Below are 23605 nucleotides of genomic sequence, written 5' to 3'. Positions count from 1 at the left end.
GGGCTTGGCACTCCTGTGCTGCATTCTTTCCCCCATGGGGGAGGGGAGACACACAGACATCAGTTCAGTCAAGTCTGTTCACCCTGGTCCCCAGGAGCCCTGGCCCGCTGTTCCCATGGCAACCACCAGCCATGGGAGCACGGAGAGCTGGGGGAGGGCAGAGCCCCAGGTCATCACTGGGCTCCCCCGTTGAGAAGTGGGGGCAGAGGGGAGCTGCTTGCTGTAATGGGGAGTGGGAGCACCGGGCAGGAAAGCGGAGAGCCAGGGGCTCCCTTTGTCCTTTGAAGGAGACAGCAGTGAAGTGCTGACTGGTGCTGGACCTGGGCACGGCTGATCCCCATCTCTCCTTCCATCCCTCCTTCTGAGCCTGGGGCGAGCCCTCTGCATCCTCGGTCTCATTAATGATGGATGACTCCGGAGAGGGGGCAGGGCTCACCAGCTGCTGGGGCCTCCTGCCCTCGCTGGGCTGGGGGTCATTTGCAAGGAGATGGTGGGCTGAGCCACCATCAGTAGGCTGAGCCAGGCCGTGGACGAGCCCTGGGATGGTGGTCTTTACTGGCCATCAGCATCATGTCCCTGAGAGCAGGTCCATCCACTGACAGACATTAGAAGCCACTTGGGAGGGGGGTCCGTGTTCCCCGGGCCCTGTGTTCTGTGGGATGCTTTATCACCGAAGATCTGTGATGGGCGGGAGGCAGTCCCCAGAGCGGTGCTGGGCTCAGAGGAGCCGGGTCCTCATCCCGAGCTGCAGAAGCCGCTCTCCTGGTGTCCGCCTCACAGGATCAGCACAGGGCTTAAATGGCGTCAGAACCGTGAAGGGGCCCGGCACACAGCAGGCACTTAATACATGTTCGTTTGCCTCCTTGCTCCCACGGTAGAGGGACAGGTGAGCTCAGTTCTGCCAGAGGGCCTGCGTGTTTCCAGGAGGCCAGCCCGGCCAGGCCCTCGGGGCTTACTTTCCTGGTCCCCCCTCTCCTCTGGAGACCCTCCCTCCGGGCCCAGCCCTGCCGCAGCCTCTCTGCGCTCAGGCCTCCTACTCTGGCCTGGTGGGTTCAGGACGTTCCCTTGCACAGGGGAGAGGATGAAAGCAAAGGACACTGGCTTTTCTGTGTCCACCCGGGTGCGCTTGGCGGCCCTGTCCCCTGAGGGGGCCTCTCTGCACCGCTGCCCACACCCAGTCTCTGCCCAGCCCCGGCCTCCAGCCGCGAGGGCTCCTGCAGACAGGCTGGCCTCCCCCGGCCGCCCTCCTGAGCCCTGAGTGTGGTTCCTGGCCCAAGCTGGACCTCACTCAGCTCAGCGCTCGCCCATCTCTGCCCTTCTAGAAGGCTCCAGCGGAAGGAAGGCCTGCTGGGTTCTTCCGAGAACCCTCACACAGTGGGGACGTGGGGTGTGGGGAAGAGCCGGGGCTCCCCACTGGGAGGGTGTGTCCTCATAGCGCACAGACCTGGGATGCTGTCCAGGGGGATTTTCCCTGGGAATTTGGTTCCATTCAAGTGGTGACCAGTCCTAAGCCGCTCAGGGGCTGCAGCCCGGGCCCGGGGGGGATTGGGTGAAGGCTGGAAGAAGGCCCGGTGTCCCCACTGCCTCTCCCTGACCCCCCCTGGCCTCACGTTGAGCGGGTCCAAGGCTCTCCAGAGAGACCCCCCCGCCTTGCCCCGGCCAGGCAGGAGCTGAGGCTGGTCCTCCTGGAGGAGGGGGAGCGGCGCACTGGCGCATGAGCCCCTCCCTGCTCATCCCTCGCCTCCCCTCCCCCTGCATCAGGGGGGCTGTGGGGACCAGCCGACTCGCTCTCGAAGCAGGAGAAACCGAGGCCCAGAAAGGCCCAGAAGAGGCTGTGCAGGAGCTCTGAAGGCCCACCCTTCCAGTGTGTAGGGGCAGGGGCGGGAGGAGGGGGCCGCGGGGGAGGGAGAGGGTGTTGGAGCTCTGCTTTGGCCGCAGCAGGTTCCCAGGCTCCCGGCTGGAGACGGGGAGCTCGGAGGGTCTCATGGCCCAGAGCACAGCCACGGTCTTGGCAAGCGGGCCACACAGCCTGCCTGCCAGACGCTCTAGGAAGGTTCTTCCCAGGCCAGATGATCCGCAGGTTCCAGAACTGGGACAAAGCCCAGCGGGAGAGAGGGGTCCCTCGAGGAAGTGTTGGGCAGGACCGTGCCTGCCAGCAAGGGGACTGGCCGCGGCCCCAAGTCCTGGAGGTAGAGCGACGCCGGCCTGGCCCGAGGCCTACTCCCCCAGCCTCCTGGCAGCCCTGCCCCCGTGCACTCAGGAGCAGAGCGGCCGGGCCTCTTCCTGTGACCTGTAAGGCGCTCCATCCCAGCACGTCGGTCGGGAAGGGCCTCTGGGCATCCTCCTCTGTTGTCCTCATTGTCAGTTGTAATTTATTTTGGGAAAAGCATGGACCTCAGAGTCAGACTTGGATTCAGATTCCTACTACACGACTTACACAAGCTGTGTGACCTTAGGAAGTTAAGCGGCCTCTCTGAGCCTGGCATCTGTAAAGTGGGGGTAACTACATTCGGGCTTTGGTGCCATGCTCAGCGCATGAGGCACTAAGTAGATACCCGTTCCCTTCCCTTCCTGCCTCAGAGGACATTGCCTGCGCCTCAGTGGCTCCAGCAGACCTCGTCAGGTTTATGCCGATTTCTCTGCACCGCCAATCAGAAGCCTTCTTTAAATTGAGCCTCCCTGCCTCGCTGCTCTTGTGCCCAACCTCGGGGGCGGGCGGGGGGTGGTGCCTCGGCCTTTGTTAAGCCTGGTCCTTTTGGTGGGTGGTGGGGCTACCCTGGAGGCGTTGGTGGCAGATGGGCTGAGCCTGAGGGTCCCCCGGGGGGTGGGGGGGGCAGCAGAGGGTCAAGGGGATCGGTGACATAGAAGGCTTTTTCAGAAATGGGAAACCTCCGGGGAGGCGGCCGGACCAGGCGGACCACAGGTCTGATCAGTGTCTGAGATGTTCGCACCGGGCTGGGGGAAGTGGGGAGCCCCCTAGAAGAGGGCCGCCCCCTTCGGGCAGCCCTGCATGACATGCCCTGCCCCCAGCTGTCCCCCCGGAATCGTCCCTGAGGCCCGGCCACCTCCCCTGTCCCCTAGCATGGCTCTGACGCCCTGACCAGGTCACTGCCACACCGCTGGGCCTCAGTTCTTCCTTCTGCCAAATGGCCTCTGAGGCTCCCGCCAGCTCTGATGCGTGACGAGTGTTACCATCCACCCTCCTCCACGCTGGCACACAGGCTGGCCGACCTTGTACCCGCAGCCCAGTCGCCACTGTCCCAGGGCCATCGTCCCATTTTACAGGTGAGAGGAGTGAGGCTGGAGATTGAGTTCCTACCGAAGTTCCCACGGCCGTGCTGGCTGTCGGCTGCAGGCCCCCTGTGCGGGGACGCCAGCAGCTTCTCGGGGAACGATTGGGGCTTCAAAGGCAGTGGTAGCCTGTCCAGCTGACTGTCCCCTCGCTGTGGTGTGGCCCCTCCCTGGGAGCCAGGAGGGGCAGAATCTACAGAGGAGACTGGAAGGTCGGGTTTGGAGATCTCCGGGGGGCCTACAGCCAGTAGCACTGACGTGTGAGGCGCCCGCCCCCAACGAGCCTGGCACCTTCAGAGGCAGTGCCTCTTGTCACTTGGCCACTGGTAGGTCCTGGGAAAGGCAGTGATGTTGGGGACTCGGGTGGGAGGGGGAGTGAGAGTGCGCAGTGCAGGGGGAGCGCGCCCTCACCTCGGCTGCCACTGACTCGGACGCTGTGCTCTGGCAGCTTTCTGTCCGACTCACTCCGGGCCTTGCAAACCTCAAGGTGGGCCCCGCATGTAAAGTAGATTTGCTGCACTCGAAGTGCACCAAAGGCAAACACCTTACGGAAAAGCCGTGATTCTAGCACAGACCAGGCCGGCGGGCTCGGCAGCGCGGCCTGGGAGGACTTCCTGGGTGACGGAGTTGTCCTCTCTCTGCTGCGGTGGTCACCGACCGGCATGAGGGTGCCACTCCCGAGCAGTTCCGGGGTGGCTGGTGCAACTGAAGTCTTACTTTGTATTTAATTTTAATTAATTTCAATATAAAACATGCTCAGCTGCATGAGTCATTGGGGAAATGCAAATTAAATCTCCAGTGAGACACCTCTTCACACCCGCTAGGGTGGCTAGAATAAAAAGACAGACAGTAACAAGTGTTGGAAAGGACGTGGCGAGGTCGGAGACCTAGCACCCTGCTGGTGGGAACGACGGTGCAGCCACTTCGGAAGACGGTTCCTCAGATGTTACAGAGTTACTGTACGACCCCGTGTTGCGCTCCTAGGCATTTATCCAAGAGAAATGAAAACCTATGTCCGTGTAGAAGTTTGGATATGAGGGGTCATAGCAGTTTTATTCATAAAACAGGCAAAAATGACCCGAATGCCCGTCAAATTACGAACAGGTAAATAAAATACGGTGTATGCATACAATGGAAAATCACTCAGCCATGAAAAGGCATGAAGTACTGACACATGATACGTGAGTGAGCCTTGAAAGTAAAAGAAGCCAATCACAAAAGTCGACGTGTTTACGATTCCATTTCTATGGGGTGCCTAGGATAGGCAAATCCACAGAGATAGAAGGTAGATCAGGGGCTGCCAGGGGCTGGGGCAAAGGGAGATTGCTAATGGGTCTGGGGTTCCTTTTGGGGGTGATACAGATGTTCTGGTATCAGATAGTGGCAATGGCTGTACAACTTTACAGATGTACTAAAACCCACTGAATTGTGCACTTTAAAAGGGTGACTGTTACGCTTTGTGAGTTAGCTCTCCGTAAACATACTGTATACGTATGTCCATTTGTGGATCATGGCCACAATAATATCAGGTAATAATATCTCTAGAGTCAGACCATCTGGTTGGGATCCTGGCTTTATACTGCCTTCGGCAGCTTACTTAACCTCTCTGGGCTTCAGTTTTCTCAACTGTAAAATGGGGGTGATTATTGGACCATCTCAAAGGGCTGTTGTGACAGTTACATGGGCTACAAACCGAAAGCCCCTAGAAGCGTGCCGGGCAGGTGCCGGAGGACTTAGCCCAGTTAGCCGGTACTAATGTTACTAGTTTCACAACCAGAAATCCCCCAGGGCCCCTTCCAATTGTCGCCCACACCTGGGCCCAGCCCTAGCCCTCCGGCATCCTCCTCCTTCCCCTCCCCCCTCTGCCTGCAGATGGTCTTTGCTAATGTGAGAACTGTTGCCATAACAACCACTCCGCTCCCAGCAGCAGCGACTTCATTGGAGCCAGGTGTCACGTGAAGGTTCTGGGCACCATCACTATGAGAACATTGCCAGTAAACCATGAGGTTTACAGGGCAGGAGAGCAGGGCCTGTCAGGGAACGGGGCCGCATCCCCCGGCAAGGCAGGCAGGCCATCGTCGGCAGGAGGCTGGCCCTCTGCGCCCAGGCTGGAGTTCAGGTCTTTAAATGAGGGCAGGCTGAGTACGTCAAGAATCCACTCTCTGACCCTGTAACCTAACGATCAGAGGGAAATGAGGCAGAAGAGAGAGGAGCAAGCCGGCACCCCTCCAGACAGAGCTGGAGGCGGGCACCCTCTCCGGGTCCCCTAGCCCTCGGCGCTGGCCGCCCTGGACCAGCAAGTCTCTCTCTGGGGCACACGGTGCTGGACGTGGCAGGATTGCTGTCCAAGCCCTCTTCCAAGTGCAGGCTGAGCCGGGCTGACCGGCCAGCCGTGGGGGCCGCCCTTCGCCCGCTGCAGAGAGAGGCGGCCACTCCCCCGAGAAAGGGCGGGGCTGGGCACGATGGGGGGTGGCGGGGGTGACCCTCCTCCCTCATCAGGCCAGCTTTTGCCTGAGAACGCTGCCGAGCAGAAGTGAGCCCAGAGCAGGCATGGGAAGCCTGCTCCACTCCCCAGAGGCACTCCGTCTGCAGCCCCTGCAGCAGAAAGGCCAGCCGGGCCTCTTGAAGCTCTGGGCCCACGTCCAGGCTTGCGAGTGGAGCCTACGGGTGCCCCGAGGCCAGGCACTGCAGCCTCTATCCCAGCAGGCAGGCTCCCCAGAGTAGGTGCTGCAAAGCCTTGGCTGTTCTCCAAGGAGGATGGAGTCAGGGAGGATGTCAGCCCCGGAGCGCAGAGCCCGGCAAAGGGGCTTGTGCTAAGCGGGACGCAGAGGGAAGGAGGGCGTCTGGGCGCTGCCCGCCCAGAGCCTGGAGCAGACGCTGCCTGCCCGGTAGCACTGCGGCGGTGTCCGGCGGCGCCTGAGGCCCGGCAGCGCCCCCTGGCGGCCCGCCTCCGCAGTGAGGCCGCGGCCGGGTGGCCTGGGGAGGGCATCCCCAGAGGAGCGGGACACAGGGGGCCCCTCAGGTGAGGCCTGGGGGTGCGGGAGTGGACTTTCGCAGGGGAGGGACGGTGCGTTTGTGCCAAGGGAGCAGACTTGAGCTGGAGGCCCAGGACACACCGCCCGGCGGCCTGGCATCGGGAAATGGAAGCCGTGGTTTCCATGGGCAGCCTGTTCCGGCGGCCTGCAGCGAGGCGTCTGGATTTCTCAGACGTCACCTTCTGCACCACGTCACCCACAGAGGGGGCTTGGGCGATGCAGATTCCTGGGCCCCGTCTCCAAGCTGATGAGTCGTAATCTCTGTGGGTGATACCCTGGCACCCGCCTCTTCAGCACGCTCTGGGAGGAGGAAAGATGCTTTTACAGGCTTTAGCCAGCAACAGAGCTACGCAGCTGGGCTGTCAGAGTTCGTTCGGGCCTTGGGTATGCCCAGCCCCAGCTCCCTTGTTTAATCCACAGAGAAACTGAAGCCCAGAAAGGGGAGGTAGCTTACCCAAGGCCCCACAGCCGACTAGCGTGTGCCCGGAGGAAACCAAGAGAGAGCTCTCTACTGGCCCCGAGCCACCGCCCTCACTCTTTTTTTTTTTTATAAATTTATTTATTTTATTTATTTATTTTTGGCTGTGTTGGGTCTTCGTTGCTGCGCGTGGGCTTTCTCTAGTTGCGGCGAGCGGGGGCTACTCTTCGTTGTGGTGCGCGGGCTTCTCATTGCAGTGGCTTCTCTTGTTGCAGAGCACGGGCTCTAGGCGCGTGGGCTTCAGTAGTTGTGGCACACGGGCTCAGTAGTTGTGACTCACGGGCTCTAGAGCACAGGTTCAGTAGTTGTGGCGCACGGGCTTAGTTGCTCCGCGGCATGTGGGATCTTCCCGGACCAGGGCTCGAACACGTGTCCCCTGCATTGGCAGGCAGATTCTCAACCACTGCGCCACCAGGGAAGCCCCGTCCTCACTCTTCCCTCCACCCCGCCTCACACTTCCTCTTGGCCCAGTGCCCACTGGAGACAAGTCGCTGAGGGTCTCTGAGCCAAGTCTTCTCGCTCAAGCAAAATCAAAACTGTCGGGGATCTGCAGAGACCCCTGCCTGGTGATTCTGGGCCAGGGGAGACCCTTCGTGCCCCCTCTCTGGCCCCTCCTGGTTTCTTTTCCTCGCCTCACACAAGCACGTGGCCGGTACCTTGCTTTGTCGTCCTGGCCCTTTCTGGGTGCTCTGGGGCCACTGACTGCTGAGCTCCGGGCGGGCGCTCGTTGGTCGAGAGGGTTCAGGCTTCTCCGGAGCGAGGATGGAGACCCGGGAGCCCTCGACAGCAGGAAGCACGGGATTTGTCGCGCTGCAGGGCTCTGTGACAGCCGCCTCCGACAGTATTGTGACTTACGTGGGTGGTGAGTGAAACGACGGAATTAGTAAAAGAATAAACTGTCCCCGCCCGCACGGTGGTGAAGGTGGGAGCCTCTTGCATGGACGGCCACTCCGGGCTCTTTCTGGGGCCTCTGGGCTCAAAAGGTGGTGAGGAAAGCAGTGGGGGAGTGGCTGGAGGTGAAGGGGGGTCGCTGGGCTCTGCCAGAGGGCAGGGAGGTTTGTGTGCAGGGTCCTTAGTCCTCTGCGGTTTCAGCCCCGTGCCAGCCTCACGCAGGACCGGGCCTTCAGAGGCCAAGGCCCCTGGCAGTCCATCTAGGGCAGGGTTACTGGCTCTCAGAGTCCGCAGAACCCGCCTGGTATGACCTGTGAGCCGTGAGCGGAGACCTGGCATGTGTGGGGAGCGGGGGTGGGCCCACAGTGCCCTCCCGGGCTGGACCTTGAAGGTCATGTCCTTGAGCAGAGGAGAGGGATAGAAATGAGTCAGACTCCCAGAGACGTGGGGCTCCGTGTCCACACAAAATGATCATCCACAGACGCTGGTTGTCGTGTGGTGACACAGACTCCCAAGGGTCTCCTGCTAAATGTTGTTCGGGAAGGGGACCCCTGGCTAGAGCCGGAGATCACTTTGTCAGAGAGAAGTTTGTGTTTGTAACTGGCTCTTATTATAATGGTATTAGACTTGCGTGTACAAGGAGCCCAAACTGTGTTGAATTTTAGAATTTAGAGAAGACTTGGACGCTACCCTTGGGATCTAATAGGGTCAGGAGAGATTTTTTTTTTCTTTTTGGGAGTTGTTGAGAGAGAGGGTGTGTGTGTGTGTGATGCTTAGTCCTGCCTGTCCCAGGTCCTTTAGCCTGGATTTCTAGGTGGATCTATTCTGTACTGTCTTAGTCTATGCAGCAGTCACCCCTGCTGGTGACACACCTCCGTGCCGATCGACCCCAGGACAACACAGAGCGGCCAGTCCAAGGCCTCCGGTGCAGGAGCCCTGGGCCAGGAGCCCACTGGCCCTGCCACCCCCCACCTGGTGACGCTCCCAAGCCTTTCTTCTCTGGGCTGGAGCGATGTGCTTTTTCTCCCATTCACGAGCTGCTTCTTTCAAGCTCTGAAATGCCGGGACTTGAAAATCTTCCTCTTGAGCCACTTCCTTTCCTCCTGTTGGTTCCCACCTGGTGCAGCCACTCAGAGCAGGAGCCAGTCTCGAGGCTGGACACAGATGCAGTCCTCTGGAGGCCCTGCCCCGGGCTAAACTGAACATGGGCTCCAAAACGCAGTGTAAGTAATTAAGAGTTCACCAGGCAGTTACGGCGGTTCACCTAACTGTCAGCCAGTAATTAAAGCTGTACAGAACTTGGGGAAATTTGACTGCTGAGTCCCTCCTCCTTCCTGCAGGCCCCTGAATCTCTTGGGGTCCTTATCCTCCCGCCCATTACATCAGGTTTCAGATCACAGGCCGAAGAAGGGCCCTGAGGCCCAGCACTTCCCACGACTGAGACGGGCTCACAGGGACTGGGGATGAAGAAGTACCATCGCTGCAGTGCAGGGGGAGGTGGGCCTGGTGACCCCTCCGCGTGTGAGTGAATCCCAGCAGAGAAGGTGGGGTCCACCTGAGCTGCACCTGCGGGAGTGGCACTGCCACCTGCAGGTGTCTGGGTGCGCCCACCTTCCGCCCCGCCCCCGCTGTACCTTCGGACAAATAAGAGCTGCCTCACGCAGAGACCCTCCTGGGCACCAAGCACCTGAGTCAGCTCTTTAATTCTCCCGACAGTCCCACCGGGCGGGTACGCTATTCTCTCCCTTTAATAGAGCGGACAACTCAGAGGAGTGGTGAGATGCCTCGCTCCAGGTCAGATGTGCTGGGAGGGCATGGCCAGCACCTGCCCTTGGCCTTGCTGCCTCAAGCTCTGCGTTCCCACTACCGCACCACCCGACGGCCGGCCCCCTCCGGGTCTTGGCCGATCATGGTCTTGCCCTCCGGAAGGCTGTTTCCCTGGTTCTGACTCCAGAGCAGAAGGGACCCTGTTTGCCGTCAGCCTCCCAGGGTGCCGCCCCGTCTCCAGCTCCAGTGACCCCTGTGCCCTGGTCTTTTCCTTCCACACCTGCGGCAGGGGACACGTCCACACAACTCTCTCCGTGCACATGTCTTTGGGACGGCAGAGCGGAGTGTGCGTGATTCTGATGTGAGGGTTTCCACAGACTGCCAGCTGCACCCTGGGGAGGTGTGTGTCTGGAGGCGTGTGTGCGTGTTTGAGGCCCCGTGTTGTCGTGGAAAGAACAGAGCTTTGGAGTCACACAGACGTGGGAAGTGCCTAGTCGTGAGCCCACCACGTGGTGCACACCCAGTGAGTGGGTGTCGTGTGCATTTGCACAAGTGTATGTGTGTGCACACTTGCGCACCTGATGTCAGGTTTCCTTGGTGGCCGGTCCTTACCCCAAGGACTCCTGATGGAGACAGCCGGCTGTCTGTGGTCTCCTGTGAGAAACGCCGCCCCCGCGCGTGCTGGGAGGATGCTGTTTGTGGCGACTGTGCGTTACCGTGGTGACGGCTGGGTTGCGGGACTCTTGCGTCTTCTGAGCTCAGGGACCACACACATCCTCCCGGCTGCTCCATTTGCAGGGCGAGGCTTGGAGCAGCAGTCCGGACAACTCGTGCTCCCCGTCCCGCCTCCCTGTCACCCCGTGACTGCTGGGATCCCTACCCTGCCTCCCCCCAGCCCTGCTTCTCACACCCACGTACATGCACGCGCACACACACAGGCACACGTGCACACTCAGGCATGCACCACGCCCTCCTCTTGCTGCTGGACCCTGTCCTGCAGGAGCTGAGAAGCCAGGTCCCCAGAGGAAGGCTGTGAGGTGTGTCCTGATCAGGGCCTCCAGCCCAGGGGAGAGGTGTGCTCTGTGGCCACAGCGAGGACCCTGGCGGGAGCTGAGTCACACTGGAGAGGCCCTTTTCCTCATTTGCACGAAGGTACCGCATAGACTGGGAGTGTCCTGAGTGCGTCCCTGTCCCACACCGGGGGCCGGAGAGGAGCTCCCGGGCTCCCCCCACCGCCGCTCTATTTCCTCCAGCCTCTCCCCCATACCCAGACCTGACATTTGACAGATGCATGGAGGCATCGTGACTCAGCCAACAAGACATTGTCACAAAGTCACGTGTGCCCCAGATTACCTCCCCGCCCCATCTCTGATCCCTGGGAAGATGGTGGGAAAGGGGTGAAGCTTGTTATGGGTTGGGGGTCAGAGGTGGGTAGGGTGGGGGGATGAATGCCTTTGCAAATGCAACTTATTCATATTTTAAAGCTAAAAATTTAAAGACTTGCTTCTGGGGTCAGGGATGTTAATGTCAAATTGCCCTCCTCCCCCCTCCCCCCCCACGCCCGGCCCAGGCACAGGGTCTGCAGCTCCTTGAGCCACAGAGGCCTTCCCTTACATGCAGCTCAGTCCTCTTGTCCTGGGACTCCCGCTGCATCCCCAGAGATGGGCCTGTCACCTGAGGATGTGGACACAGCCAGACTGTCAGCACCAGCTGCACCTGAGCTGAGCCTTTGACGAGCAGGGTGGCATGCCCGAGATGGCCACCAGGGGACGCTGCTGGGGCTCGGAGGGCGCTGTGGGGTGGCACCTCTGCAGACTATCCAGGCCTTGGGGCAGAGAGCAGAGCCAGGCCCCCTAGCTCTGTCCCCAACTCTGTCCCAGCCCTGTCCCCAGCCCTGTCCCAGCTCTGTCCCCAGCTTTGTCCCTAGCTCTGTCCCCGCCTCCCCCCCTGCATGCCCACCTACACCCGGGGTGGCAGCCTGATGCCACGTGTCCTTCATTGATACGTTTCTGCACCTCCAGCCAATCGTCCCCCCGCCCCCATCCCTGACCTCAGCCTCCCGTTCCTCCTGTGACCGTGTTGGGCTGACTCACGTCCAAGGACTCTTGTGGCTCTGATTTGGGGCAAGTCTAGGAGACTTTGGGGTAGTCCTGCCCCACTCTACCGGCATGGAATGAGAAGGCTGCTCTGTGAGTTAAGCATTTTTCCCTTAAAAAAAAAAAAAAAAAGACGTCTTCCTAATGGGACACGTATCCATCCATTCTTTTTCTATGTGTTTTTATTGTGGGCTCATCCATCCATTCCAGAGGCGGTCACCGAGCACCTACTCCGTGCCACCACTGGCTTGGTGCCGGCGGTGCCGAGATGCCCTGTGATCGATGGAAGGAAGTGTGAGCTTCTTCCTGGACTTGACTGTGCCCTGTGCTCCATGTGAGGCGTGGGACCCTGTCTCCGAGGCTCAGTTTCTCCTCCGTGAAATGGGGCAGCAGCACAAAGCTCCCCCACGTGCTGGAGGCTCCACCTCGCTGATGCCTGCCTGGGGTTGGCACACACGGTCTCCGAGTCACCCCTGGTCCCCTCCTCTCGGGGACCGCTCACCCCTCGGAGTCGTGTGCACCTCTTCCCTCACCTCTGCCAAACCCATGGAAAGCATCGCCCTGGCCCAGAAGCCCCCATCTCGGTCCCCATATAGGCCTTTTAGGACCAAGCTTTAAAAGTATACGTACACAGACAGGGTCCCTGTGTGTTCTCCACACCAGGCCATCATTACAGCCACGGAGCAGCTCACGCGTGACCCTTGCCAGGATAAACAGGCGCTGGCGCCCCCGGGCGTGCCGCGTGGAGACCTGCCCTCCTCCCTGCCAGCTGCCCCCAGGCCCCCAGGGAAGGGAGGTGGCTGGGCTGGGCATGGAGCCGCTTCTCTGGAAAGGTGCCTCCGAGGCTCTAGGAAGGCTCCCTGCCGCCCTCACCCCGCTGACCAGACGGGCAGGAGAGCCGCCTGCCAGCCGGCCGGGCTCAGTCTTGGGGAAAAGTGCCTCCTGAAGGGACTCAGAGACGTCCCCTTGGCAGCTAATAGAGCTGCACACTCCTGCTGGGTCTGGGTGGGGGAGGGCCTGTGGGCTCTGGGGCGAGGACCCCCCAGGGTCCAGATCGGGGGGGCCAGTAGCCTGCGGGGTCAGAGCTCTGGGGTTTTCTCCGTTGCTTTGCTGTCAGCTCCGTGGGTCTGTGACTGTCCCACGGGTTGTGCCTTTGACGGACGCAGTGGGGGATCTGCCTGCATTCAGTGACTGTGGGTCCCAGGTCCCGGATAAGCCGTGGAGCAGGATGGACTCTGGCGTCTGCTGCATCGAGGCTCCCTGGATGGATTGGTGGAGGGAAGGGGAAAGTCCCTGAGTCTTTTCACGCTCGGCACCCTCAGGCTTTCGGATGCTTCCGCTCCGGGAAGGCGATGGGGCACATTTCTGTCTGCCGTGGTGGAGTCTCCTCTGTCCAGGCTAAAGTCCTGCCTGGAAACCAAGGCTGGGTTCCATGACCCAGATCGTGCGGGGTCTGCAGTGGGGCTGCACCCACACACCCTCACCTGGGCTCACACCGCTGGCCTGGGGTCTGGGTGCCCTGTACTGAGCCCGTGCCCCGGAAGATGGCAGCTCACTGCCCCCCACACGCCGGCGTTTCGGGGGCTCTGGACAAACTCTCCCCTGGACCCCAGCGGCAGACGCTCCCAGCCTGGAGCTGGCTCACACCAGCTCCCAGAGCCAACCCTCAGCCCCTCCCCCTGACTCTGGGGTCAGCGACATCACGTTGGCAGCCACACAGCGGGGCATTTATACCCCGGAAACTGGCCAGCACTTCCCATTTGGGCATCCCCACCTCCGAGAGCCAGTTGTTAAACATTTACCAACACATCCAGAGACGGGGTTTCAGGCAGACCTTCCGGCTGACCCTGACCGTGGGGGCCTGGGCCGGGGCCTCTGCTGGGAGAAGCGGGGCCCCCCAAAGTGACGCCAGGCTGGGGTGGTCTCGCGGGGCTCTGGGAGGGCACTGAAGGCCGGTGCCTGCAGCCCCCGTCCAGGGCCGGGACGTCGGGACTCCAGGGCATGTCCCGGGCCCTTAGGAAGGCCTGAGAGGCAGACCCTCGTGCCCCCGGGACCGGTCCCCTGGGGATATGGTCACCTGCCACCTCCAGGCCCAGCAGTGAGTCCTCTACACTCATCCAGCTTCTCTTCTCCTCACGCTAGATCCGGAGTCCCAGAGAAAGAGGACGGTGCAGAATGTCCTGGATCTACGACAGAACCTGGAGGAGACCATGTCCAGCCTGCGAGGGTCCCAGGTGACACACAGGTGAGAGCCCGCTGCCCCCTTTCTCCCATTGTTGGGGGACAAGGCCTGCGACCTTGGCTCGAGCGTGCGAGGTCGGTGGGCGTCTGAGCAGTGCGCGCTCAGCCCCCGGGGCCACGTCCATGTGTCCACAGGAGGAGCGTGGCCTTGCCGAGTGTCTGCTCCTGCTGGAGACTTAGGTTTCGTTTCATTAAGTTGGAGCATCGCTGGAAGGGGGATGGGAAGCAGGAGCCACCACGAGGCTCAGGCTGTGATCTCCCACGTCCATGTCCCTGCTGGCTGCCCGTCTCCTCGTGGTCACAGGGGTTATTAACTACCCTTCTCTTCCTGTTCTGAAGCTTCCATGTGCCCTTCCCGACACCCAGCATCCTTCCTGCCCTTCAGCCGGTGGCCAGCACGGTGGCCCAGGTTCCATACCACGCAGACCCCCTCCACCTGCCCCCCGCGAGCCTCGCAGCCCCCGCCAGGACCCCGTCCGCAGCATCTCCCTGCCCGGTGTCCTGGCCTCAGTCTCTGCCGTGACTCAGAATTTCCCGCGCTGGCTCCTTGGGCTGCCTGGATGAGCTCATGCTGTCAGCTCCAAGGGGGACAGAGGGCCGGGCTACACCCTGGGGGGTAGAGAGCAAACAGCCAGGATTGAGAAATCCTGGGGGGTGTGGAGCAGGAAGGTGGAGAAGGGGCCTGGAAGCCAGTTCCTCCCCATCTCCTGGGGTTGGAAAATGAGAGCAAAGTTGGGATCTAGGGGCAGTGTGAAAAGGGCCTTTCTTAGCCCAAGGGTGTGGCCAAGTTATATGAAGACCAACTTTACATACCTCCAGTGACAGAGAACTCATTACCTCTCAGCCATCCTTTCCTTGTGGGGTTGCTGTGACTATGAAGTGGAGCTGAAGTCTGGCCTCAGTGGCTCCCACCCATCGGCTCCCGTTCCCCTGCTGAGACGCCCTTCTCCTTCCTTCCCACACTCTTTCCCCAGCCCCAGCCCATCTGGACACGCAGCCCTTTGCTCCCAGACATCTAAAATATTTTACATGATGAAGCAAAGCCTCTTCTCTCTGGGGTTACCTCTGCTCGGGCCAGCAGGACCCCGACTAGTGATGAAAGGGATGTGATCAGGGAGGGCTGAGAAAAAAAGTGGATGGTGGGGCTCCGGGAGGCCCTGGGACTCAGGTCCCTCTACATCTGTGTCCAGCCTCCAGCCCTCCCAGCCCTCCCAGCCCTGGGCAGAACCCAAGTGGGACAGGGGTCTGGCTTGGCTTGGCTCACCATTTTAAGGACCCAGTGGATGAAATGTTGAACGTCCTCCTTCCCCCCAGACAGGGAAGTTGTTGCAACAGTGCTCAGCACCAAATCACCCGCCAGCCCCGTCCCAAAGAAGGCAGCAAGAGCTCCGTTCCTGAGAGGGTCACACCCCAGATGACTCAGCCACAGGGAAAGGGCAGCCGCAGCAGCCCCGGCCCCCTGTTCCCCTGCCTCTGAGCCCCCAGCCCCCCAGCCTCCTGGTGCCCCGACCTCTGAGCCCCCAGCCCCCCAAGTTAAGGCACCTTGACCCCAGGCAGGCTCTGCTGCTTTCTGCTTGGGGGCAGAGTGGGAAGAGGGAGGCCAGAAGCCTTTTGCATAAAGTTGACTGGTGTGTGGGCAGCGCCTCGGGCCTCTGGCTTCTCTCTCCGTTTATGGGAAAAGAACCAAGAGCCCTGAAGCTGGTTTTTCTGTTTACTGTGGACCCAGAGCCACTTCCTGTCTTAGGCTTTGGTTTATATTATTCCTGGTTCACACTTTGATAGCCAAAACAATGATTCCCTGAATTTTTACGGCTCTTTTACTTATTAAAGTGCTTTCCATCAATCAGCCCTTCCCTCGGCCCTGGGAGTGGACGGGATGTGTACACACGCCCTGAGTTAGAGAAGGTGCAGCGGGAGGCTCCGGAGAAGGGGTCACGTGCCAGAGTCGCACGAGCCGATCAGGGTGGCTTCTGCGTCCAGCGAGCTGAGAGCCCGGCCGGCTGAGTGCAGGACAAACACAGGCTCTGTCCTGGAGGAGCTTACAGTCCAATGAGTGTGTCCAGCAAGGTTATTTTCACCCTGCAGCTCACAGGCTGCCTCTAGATTCAGTTCCTTTTCCGAAACCTGTCTTCCTATCCTACTTCCTCTATTTCCCTGGCTTGTTCCCCCGCAAGGAGAGAGTCTGGGTCGGAGGGCTGCGGCCGGAGAGGAAGTGAAACTCCCCCCTCAACCCGCTCCAGGCCCACCATGCCCTCCACCCCAAAAAAAGTCCTCCCCAGAGAGAAGCAAGACTGAAGGGCAGGATCCAGGACTGGAAATCAAGGACCCAAGTCTGAGCTAGAATTTCGGCCACCGACTCAGAGGTGTCTGGAGGTGTGTTTGGGGATAGAGGGGAGCCGTGAGGTCGAGGCCGCAAGCCGGGAACAGAACCGAGGGACCTGGCGCTCGGCACACCCACACGCGATGCTAGTTTTGCTACAAAACGGGCTCCCCTGAAGCTCTCCATCGTCCCGTCACCAGGGCCGTCATTGTCCTCTTCCTTCTGCTTCTCGTCTCCTTGTCATGGTCAGCTTGTTTTTACTAAGCCCCTACTTGCTGCACAAGGCCCGGTACTGGGTCTCACTTCAAGAACTCGCCTGCACGTCCGTCCTGGGCTCACCCCCGCCCATGCGGTCTTGAGTGCCAAGCACCCGCCAGGGCGTGCAGAGGGCAACCCGCCGCGGTGAGCGAGGCAGGCCACACACAAACCACCACCCCCCGACCCCCGCCCGCCCAGGACCACAAGCGCCCAGGGAACTGCCGTTCTCCCTGAGGTCCGAGTCACTAGAAAGGGAAAGTACCCAGGGTACCACACACAGGACAGACAGGAAGCCCCAAGGGGAGAAGCTGGGTGTGGACCAGGCCAGGAAGCCTGGTCACTGATTTCCCTGCCCATCCCGGTCCCCTGCTCACCCACAGGACTCTGCAGGGACCACCATCAGGGTCAAGGCCCATACAGCTCCCTCCAGTTTTTGATCAAAAAATAAAACCCTGTTTTCTCAGGATTGACAGAGACAATTTTGGAGGATTTTGTTATTTTCAAGGAACTTTACAAAAACAAGAATAGAAAAATCAGTGTCTCACTCCATCTGACCCCCTAGAGTGACTAAGAAATGGATGTGTTTGCAGATTAAAGATTCCTGAGCTCTGTAACTCAGCTTTCCTTTGCCGCCCAGCTTTCTTGGCCCACAGATCCCATCTCATTTATTCAACCCTGTCTGGCTCTACTTAGGCCAAGCCACTGAGACCCCACCTGTGGGTGATTTGGGCTGGCACCACCGCTAGGCTTGGGGGGGATTGTGGGTCTCTGCCTGTCCAAGCAGCCACCTTGGCCCCTGACGGAGACAGGCATCTCCTTCCCCAGCTCCAGACCCCCTGGGCTCAGGCCATCTAGCACTGACCTGCTTCCCTGGCCTGGCCGAGCAGGGCCTGAGGCTTCACCTGCTCTGTCCATTTTCCCACGTTCTCCCCTCTGTCCAGCTAAGGCCACTCTGTCCTCTGGTGAGGTTCTGCTGCTTCTCCCGATGCCCATGCCTTGGCTGGGGCTAGTCTTCCAGGGACCTGCTGCACATCTCAGGTTCCCAGAGGTTTTCCTACACGCTCCACACCCCACTCCTGACTTTGCTGTCTCTGGTTTGGGAAGCAACTAGCCCTGAGTTCACTAACAGAAAAGAGGTGCTAGACTCCCCGAACAAAATGAATGATCGAGGCCTTCCACTCTCAGGTGACTCCCCCAGGTCTCGTGGGCCCCTTCCCGTTCATTGCACACCTTCTGTATACCAGGCACTGTGTTAGGTCTTTACAACTCTATGTGTGATAAAGTAGCTATTATAGTTTTATCCCCATTTGACAGATGAGGAGATGGAGGCTTGGCAAGGTTGATGACTTGCCCCGGCCCCCTGACTAATAAATGGTAGAAAAGGATTCAAACCCAGGTCATATTATAAAATCTGTGCCCTTACCGTGTACGGGATTCCCTCCCTAGCGCTCACCGGCCTCTTCCTTTGACAACCTGAGCTGACACACCTCAGGGCAACATACACCCTAAGAGGCCTCCTGGAGGCCCAGGAGCTCGGGCAGGGGGGCAGAGGCGGGAGGGCGGGAGAGTGGAGGGAGGCATTACAGCCGCCCGAGGACGGGCCTCAGAGCGCTGGACTGGAGAGTAACCAGTGCCCTTCCGCCCACCCAGCTCCCTGGAGATGACCTGCTACGACAGCGACGACGCCAACCCCCGCAGCGTGTCCAGCCTGTCCAACCGCTCGTCGCCCCTGTCCTGGCGCTACGGCCAGTCCAGCCCGCGGCTGCAGGCCGGGGACGCGCCGTCGGTGGGCGGCAGCTGCCGCTCGGAGGGGCCACCCTCCTGGTACATGCACGGAGAGCGCGCGCACTACGCGCACACCATGCCCATGCGCTCCCCCAGCAAGCTTGGCCACATCTCGCGCCTGGAGCTGGTCGAGTCGCTGGACTCGGACGACGTGGACCTCAAGTCCGGCTACATGAGCGACAGCGACCTCATGGGCAGGACGATGACGGAGGACGACGACATCACCACCGGGTAGGAGCGGCCCGTGGGCAGCTGGGGGGAGGACAGTCCAGCGCGCGGACGCCAGAAGGGCGGATGGACCCCAGGGAGGGCGAGGGGACCACGGACAGCGCAGCGCGTGGCTCCCATAAGGGTGGATGGACTTCGCCCCGGGGAAGGCAGCTGTGCTGGGACAAGGAGCCAGTGGGGGCCTCGTGTGGGCGGTAGCGAGGCTGCTGAGGTTAAGCGGGGTGTGGGGGGGGTGGCGACGTCTGAGGAGCTGATTGGTCAGCGAAGGTGCCCCCTCATTGGCCCCTGCGGCTGTCATTCTGTGGCAGCCCCACCCTCTGCCTGGTCTCCGCCCACGACCCGCTGGTGGTCCCGGCCCTGGAGGATCCCTGTGCTGCGCACGTGCACGTGGGACGGCCTGACCTCCCTCTTTGAGAGTCAGGGTGACAGGGCCCGTTTCCCTCGAGGGACTACTGGGAAGAGAGGCCGAGGGCGTGTGTTGGGAGCGCTGGAGAGCGGAGCGCAGGACTAGCTCTGCTTCCAACGCCGGGTCCCGAGCCCTGTCCCCACCCCACCCTGGCCCCCTTTCTCCTCCTCTGGTTTCTTCCTTTGCAAACCTCTGCCAGCGCTGCAACTTCCGAGTCTGACCCAGACTCGGAACCCTTCCGTCAAATCCTTCTTTCCCGTCTTCCTCTTCTCATCTTTTTCTGCCCCATAGACAGGGTTGGGTTTTTGGAGCAGCTTGCAGGGGGTTGGGTTTGGGGAGCAGCTTGCGGGGGGGGGGGCAGTCTGGGACATGAGGGGAGAGGACAGGAAGAAAGAATTGCTAGGGACTTCAGGGTCCAGGAGCTGAGACCAGAGCACTGCACAGCTTCTGGAAGCTCTCAGGCGGCTCCGGCTGGCTGTACCTCCACTCGCCCTTCTTGGTTTGCTGGGCCCTTCCAGGGACCACACGGGTAGCCACAGTGCCCCCCCCCACCCCCCTCGGAACTACCTCTCCCCAGTAAACAGCTCGAACTGGAAGGGAGTGGAAGGTAGCTGAGCTCCAGGCTGTCCACTTCTCCCCACCCCAGGGATGTACTGGGAGGACCGGACCTGGCAGGGCCTGTCCCGATGACAGGCTGCTTTGGAGCAAAACAACTGACTCATGAATGGGGTTGTTTACTTCTTGTAAGCCCCAGGGGCCGGCCCACCTCTTGCTCAGGTCCGCCAGCATGGGGCTGGGGCCGGAGACAGTTGTCCAGCTCCTCGTGGGTGCAGAGGCTGTGCTGGGTGGAGGAGAGCCTGGCGTCTGGTGCTGCTCTGCACAGCCTCTGCCCCAGGAAGCCCTTCTCCTCCTCTGAGGAAGTGTTGGGTCCCTGCCCTCTGACATCGCCCAGCTGGACAGGGCAGAGAGCTCCCACGTCCAGGACTCTGCCTTTGGAGAGACCCCAGTCTGAAGCAGGTGGTGGGACCTCTGGCACCTAACCAGCTGTGAGCTTGGGCAAGTCACTTAAGCTCTCTAGGCTTCGGTTTGTCTATCTGCCCAGTGCAGATAACAGTAGAACTTATCTCAGAGTGATGATAAGGGTTAAATGCGTTAATTACATAAAGTGCTTGGGATAATTCCTGGCTCTTTGTAAATGCTCAATCCTTGTTAGTTTATTTTTATTGCTATTATTACTGTTACTTATTGTTAAAATCACCTTCTAAAGCGGGGGGGGGGGGGGGGGGGGGACTCCTGCCCTCTGAGGGTCCCAGGCTTGCCCTCAGGGACTGGGCAGTGCAGCAGAGCCCCATCAGAATCGGCAGCAAGGACAGATGTAGCAGCAGCTGGCCAATCCTGGGGACATAGATTCAGGGGTGTGTGGGTATGGAGTGCTGGGCGGGGGAGCCAGGAAAGACGCCCTTTACCCAGCCTCTAGCACCTCTTCTTTGTCCTCTTCCCTCTGGACAGTGTGTGTGCTCCTGAATCAGTGCAAAAGCAGAGTTCACTAGACTGGCATGGATGGGACCTTCCTCCCCTGTGCACTCATGCCCGTCAGCCCTGGGGAAGCGTGGGGTTCGCAGGGAATACAGAACAGAGTGGCGATACCCACAAAGTGGACCTCACTGCAAACTGCAGTGCTGGTGCCAAGATAATTTCACATGAGTTTTTACGGTCAGTCTGCAATTAGCAGCAACTCTCAACGAGCCAGTTCTAAGGGGGCTCCGGCGTTAACATCCCCACCAGGACTGTCAGCCCACCCATCCTTCAATGGCCTTGAGCAGTCAGAGTTGAGAGGAATCCATTTATAATCCCCAATAATTTTAATATAACCAATCACTCCTCATTTATGTGTTTTCACAGTTAAGTGTCGTGTTTTTTCACTTAAAAAGACCTAGGGCATCCTAGGTTCCAGCAAACCTGAGCCACACTTGCCCAGCCCCTTTCTGGTCCTCCCTCTCCCACTGTGGTTTCCATCCAGGTTTTGTAATTTAGAAAACGTCCTGCTCCTAAGAAAATTGCTTTTCCTACTCATAAAACAGGCAGGGCTATTCCCTTCTCACCTACCAGTGACACCCCATCCTTCCCCGTTGGCCACTGCCCATGACCATTCACTTCCCGACTCTCAGAAGTCTCAGCACCGGGCGAGCAGGACAGGTGAGGCTCCCCGCTGGGCTTTCGCTCCCTCCCTCCCCCCGACCCCAGCCGACACAGTCACAGGCCATCCAGGTGAGACGTGGAGGATGGCAGTGACCCCGAGGCTTTCTCGGTGCCCTCCGTCCATCCCCTGCTGGGGGATCGTCCACCTGGGGCTCTTCCCAAGCCCGTGTTCAGTCCAGAATCAGCCCTCCCCGCTCCATCCAAACGCCTGGCCGTTTCCCGGGTTGCCCATCTGGGTGAGCTCAGGGAAGGCAGATTCTTCAAACTGAAGCTCAACAAACCAGGACGAGGAAGGGAATGCAGCTGCTAAAACCATCATATACTTGAAGTTATATATTTAAACAATTGTGGTAAAATATGGTTTTATATGTGGCTAATATCTTAACTGCTTTTAAGTTTAAGAGTTCAGTGGCGGTAATTACATTCACATTGCTGTGTCACCATCACTGACGTTCATCTCCAGAACTTTTTCATCTTCCCAAACTGAAACTCTGCACCCGTTAAACACTGACTCCCCAGCCCCCTCTCCAGCCCCGCACCCGACCCTTCCTCTTTCTGTCTCTATGAGCTTGACTATTCTAGGGACCTCACAGAACTGGAAATCACACAGTATTTGTCTATTTCTGACTGGCTTATTTCACTCAGCATCATGTCCTCAAGATTCATCCATGTGATAGCAGTCGGAATTTCCTTCCCTTTTAGGGCCAAATAATATTCCATTGTATATATAGACCACAGTTTGTCTATCCATTTACCCATCGATATACATTTGGGTTGCTTGCTATGAACATGGGTGTACAAATACCTCCTCAAGAAGCTGCTTTCAATTCTTTTGGGTGTATTCTCAGCAGTGGAATTGCTGGATCATATGGTAGTTCTATTTTTAATTTTTTCGAGGAACCACATACAGTTTTCCAGAGTGGCCGCACCGTTTTCCATCCCCACCTGCAGTGCATGAGGGCTGCCTTTTCTCCACATTCTCGTCAACACTTGTTATTTTCCATGTTTGTTTTTTTAATAACAGCCATCATGATGGGTATAAAGTGGTTTTAATCTGCATTTCCCTAATGACTAGAGATGTTGAACATCTTTTCATGTGTTTATTAGCCATTCATATGTCTTCTTTGGAGAAATATCTATTCAAGTCCTTTGTCCATTTTTTAATCAGGTTGTTTGGTTGTTCTGGTTAAGTTGTAGGAGTTCTTTATATATTCTGGGTATTAATCCCTTATCAGACATATGATTTGCACATATTTTCTCCCATTCTGTGGGTTGCCTTTTCATTCTGTTGATGGTGCCCTTTAATGCGCAAAAGTTTTTCATTTCAATCAAGTCTAGTTTATCTCTTGTTTCTTTTGTTGCCTACACTGTAGGTGTCATAGCCAAGAAATGATTGCCAAATCCAATGTCATGACCTTTTCCCCAATGTTTTTCTCCAAGAGTTTTATAGCTGCTGAGGCTTTTTTTTTTTTTCAGTTTTTAAAAAAAATTTATTTAATTAATTAATTAATTTATTTTTGGCTGCGTTGGGTCTTTGTTGCTGTGCGCAGGCTTTCTCTAGTTGCGGCGAGCGGGGGCTACTCTTCATTGCGGTGTGTGGGCTTCTCATTGTGGTGGGTTCTTCTATTGTGGAGCATGGGCTCTAGGTGCACGGGCCTCAGTAGTTGTGGCACACGGGCTTCAGTATCTGTGGCTCGCGGGCTCTAGAGCGCATGCTCAGTAGTTGTGGTGCATGGGCTTAGTTGCTCTGCGGCATGTGGGATCTTCCCGGACCAGGGCTCGAACCCGTGTCCCCTGCATTGGGAGGCGGATTCTTAACCACTGCGCCACCAGGGAAGCCCGCTGCTGGGGCTTTTTAAAAATACAAATTCCAAGTCTCATGCCTGGCCTACCTCTTCTACCTCAGGAAGCCGTATTTTTCTGACGCTTCTCAGTGATTTGGGGGCTAGTCTGTCTTCCCATAAAGTTAACAAATCTTCTTCATAGTAACCCCGACAGCATCTTTCAGCTTTGATTTGGGTGGGCACAGTACCAGGGGGGCTTATTCCACTCCAAATAGCATAAGATTACAAGAAAGCGTTTAAGTATTCACCTGAAATCTGCTTCACTTCTGCCTATTGATTCAAATGTTGTCATCTGAGAAAAACAGACTAAGTGGAAGTCTTCATCCAAACATTTCAACATGTTCTTAATGATGGTTCAGACAGTCTCTTCTATACAAAAGAAAGAGTCCCCAACTCATTTCAGTACTTCCTGAAATGACCCAGTTTTCCAGATCCCACCTGTCCTCGTTACCCTCCTCTGGAAGCTCTCAGGTTGTCAACGATCCCCTTAAAATTTGGCACCTGGACTGATCTGCCCGGTCCTGGCAGGGTGACATCCAGAGCCCGACCCTGTGGCCAGCATCGGCTTGGCTGCCGGCTGTCCTAGGTGGCAGCTCAGGACATCTTTACCTCCTGAGAAGAGAAAAGGAATTTGTTTTTTTCTAAAAATAGGAAGGTCTGGAATTTAATCGAAAGGAGGAGATGAGTTCCACAGCCATCTGCACACGCCTAGCCCCCAGTGTTGGGGTGGGAGGTGGGGAGGCTGCACCTACGGAGGTGAGGGTGG

The 23605-nt window shown here is 58.5% G+C and overlaps 1 protein-coding gene across 6 annotated transcripts in view; it reads left to right on the top strand.

The window, feature by feature from the left end:
* Positions 1-23605, top strand: part of NAV1 (neuron navigator 1) — a 216699-nt gene that overhangs the window by 114260 nt on the left and 78834 nt on the right. For all 6 annotated transcript variants that reach the window (XM_082392995.1, XM_082392994.1, XM_082392996.1 and 3 more), the window contains 2 exons: positions 13701-13803; positions 18028-18393. In XM_082392995.1, coding sequence (XP_082249121.1) covers positions 13701-13803; positions 18028-18393 — 469 coding nt within the window. The remainder of the gene's footprint in view (positions 1-13700; positions 13804-18027; positions 18394-23605) is intronic.

This window comes from Balaenoptera borealis (genome assembly GCF_965194805.1).
Source record: "Balaenoptera borealis genome assembly, chromosome: 1".
In the NCBI taxonomy this organism is placed as follows: domain Eukaryota; kingdom Metazoa; phylum Chordata; class Mammalia; order Artiodactyla; family Balaenopteridae; genus Balaenoptera; species Balaenoptera borealis.
Note: the sequence above shows the minus strand (reverse complement) of the source record. Positions and strands in the feature narration are given on the sequence as shown.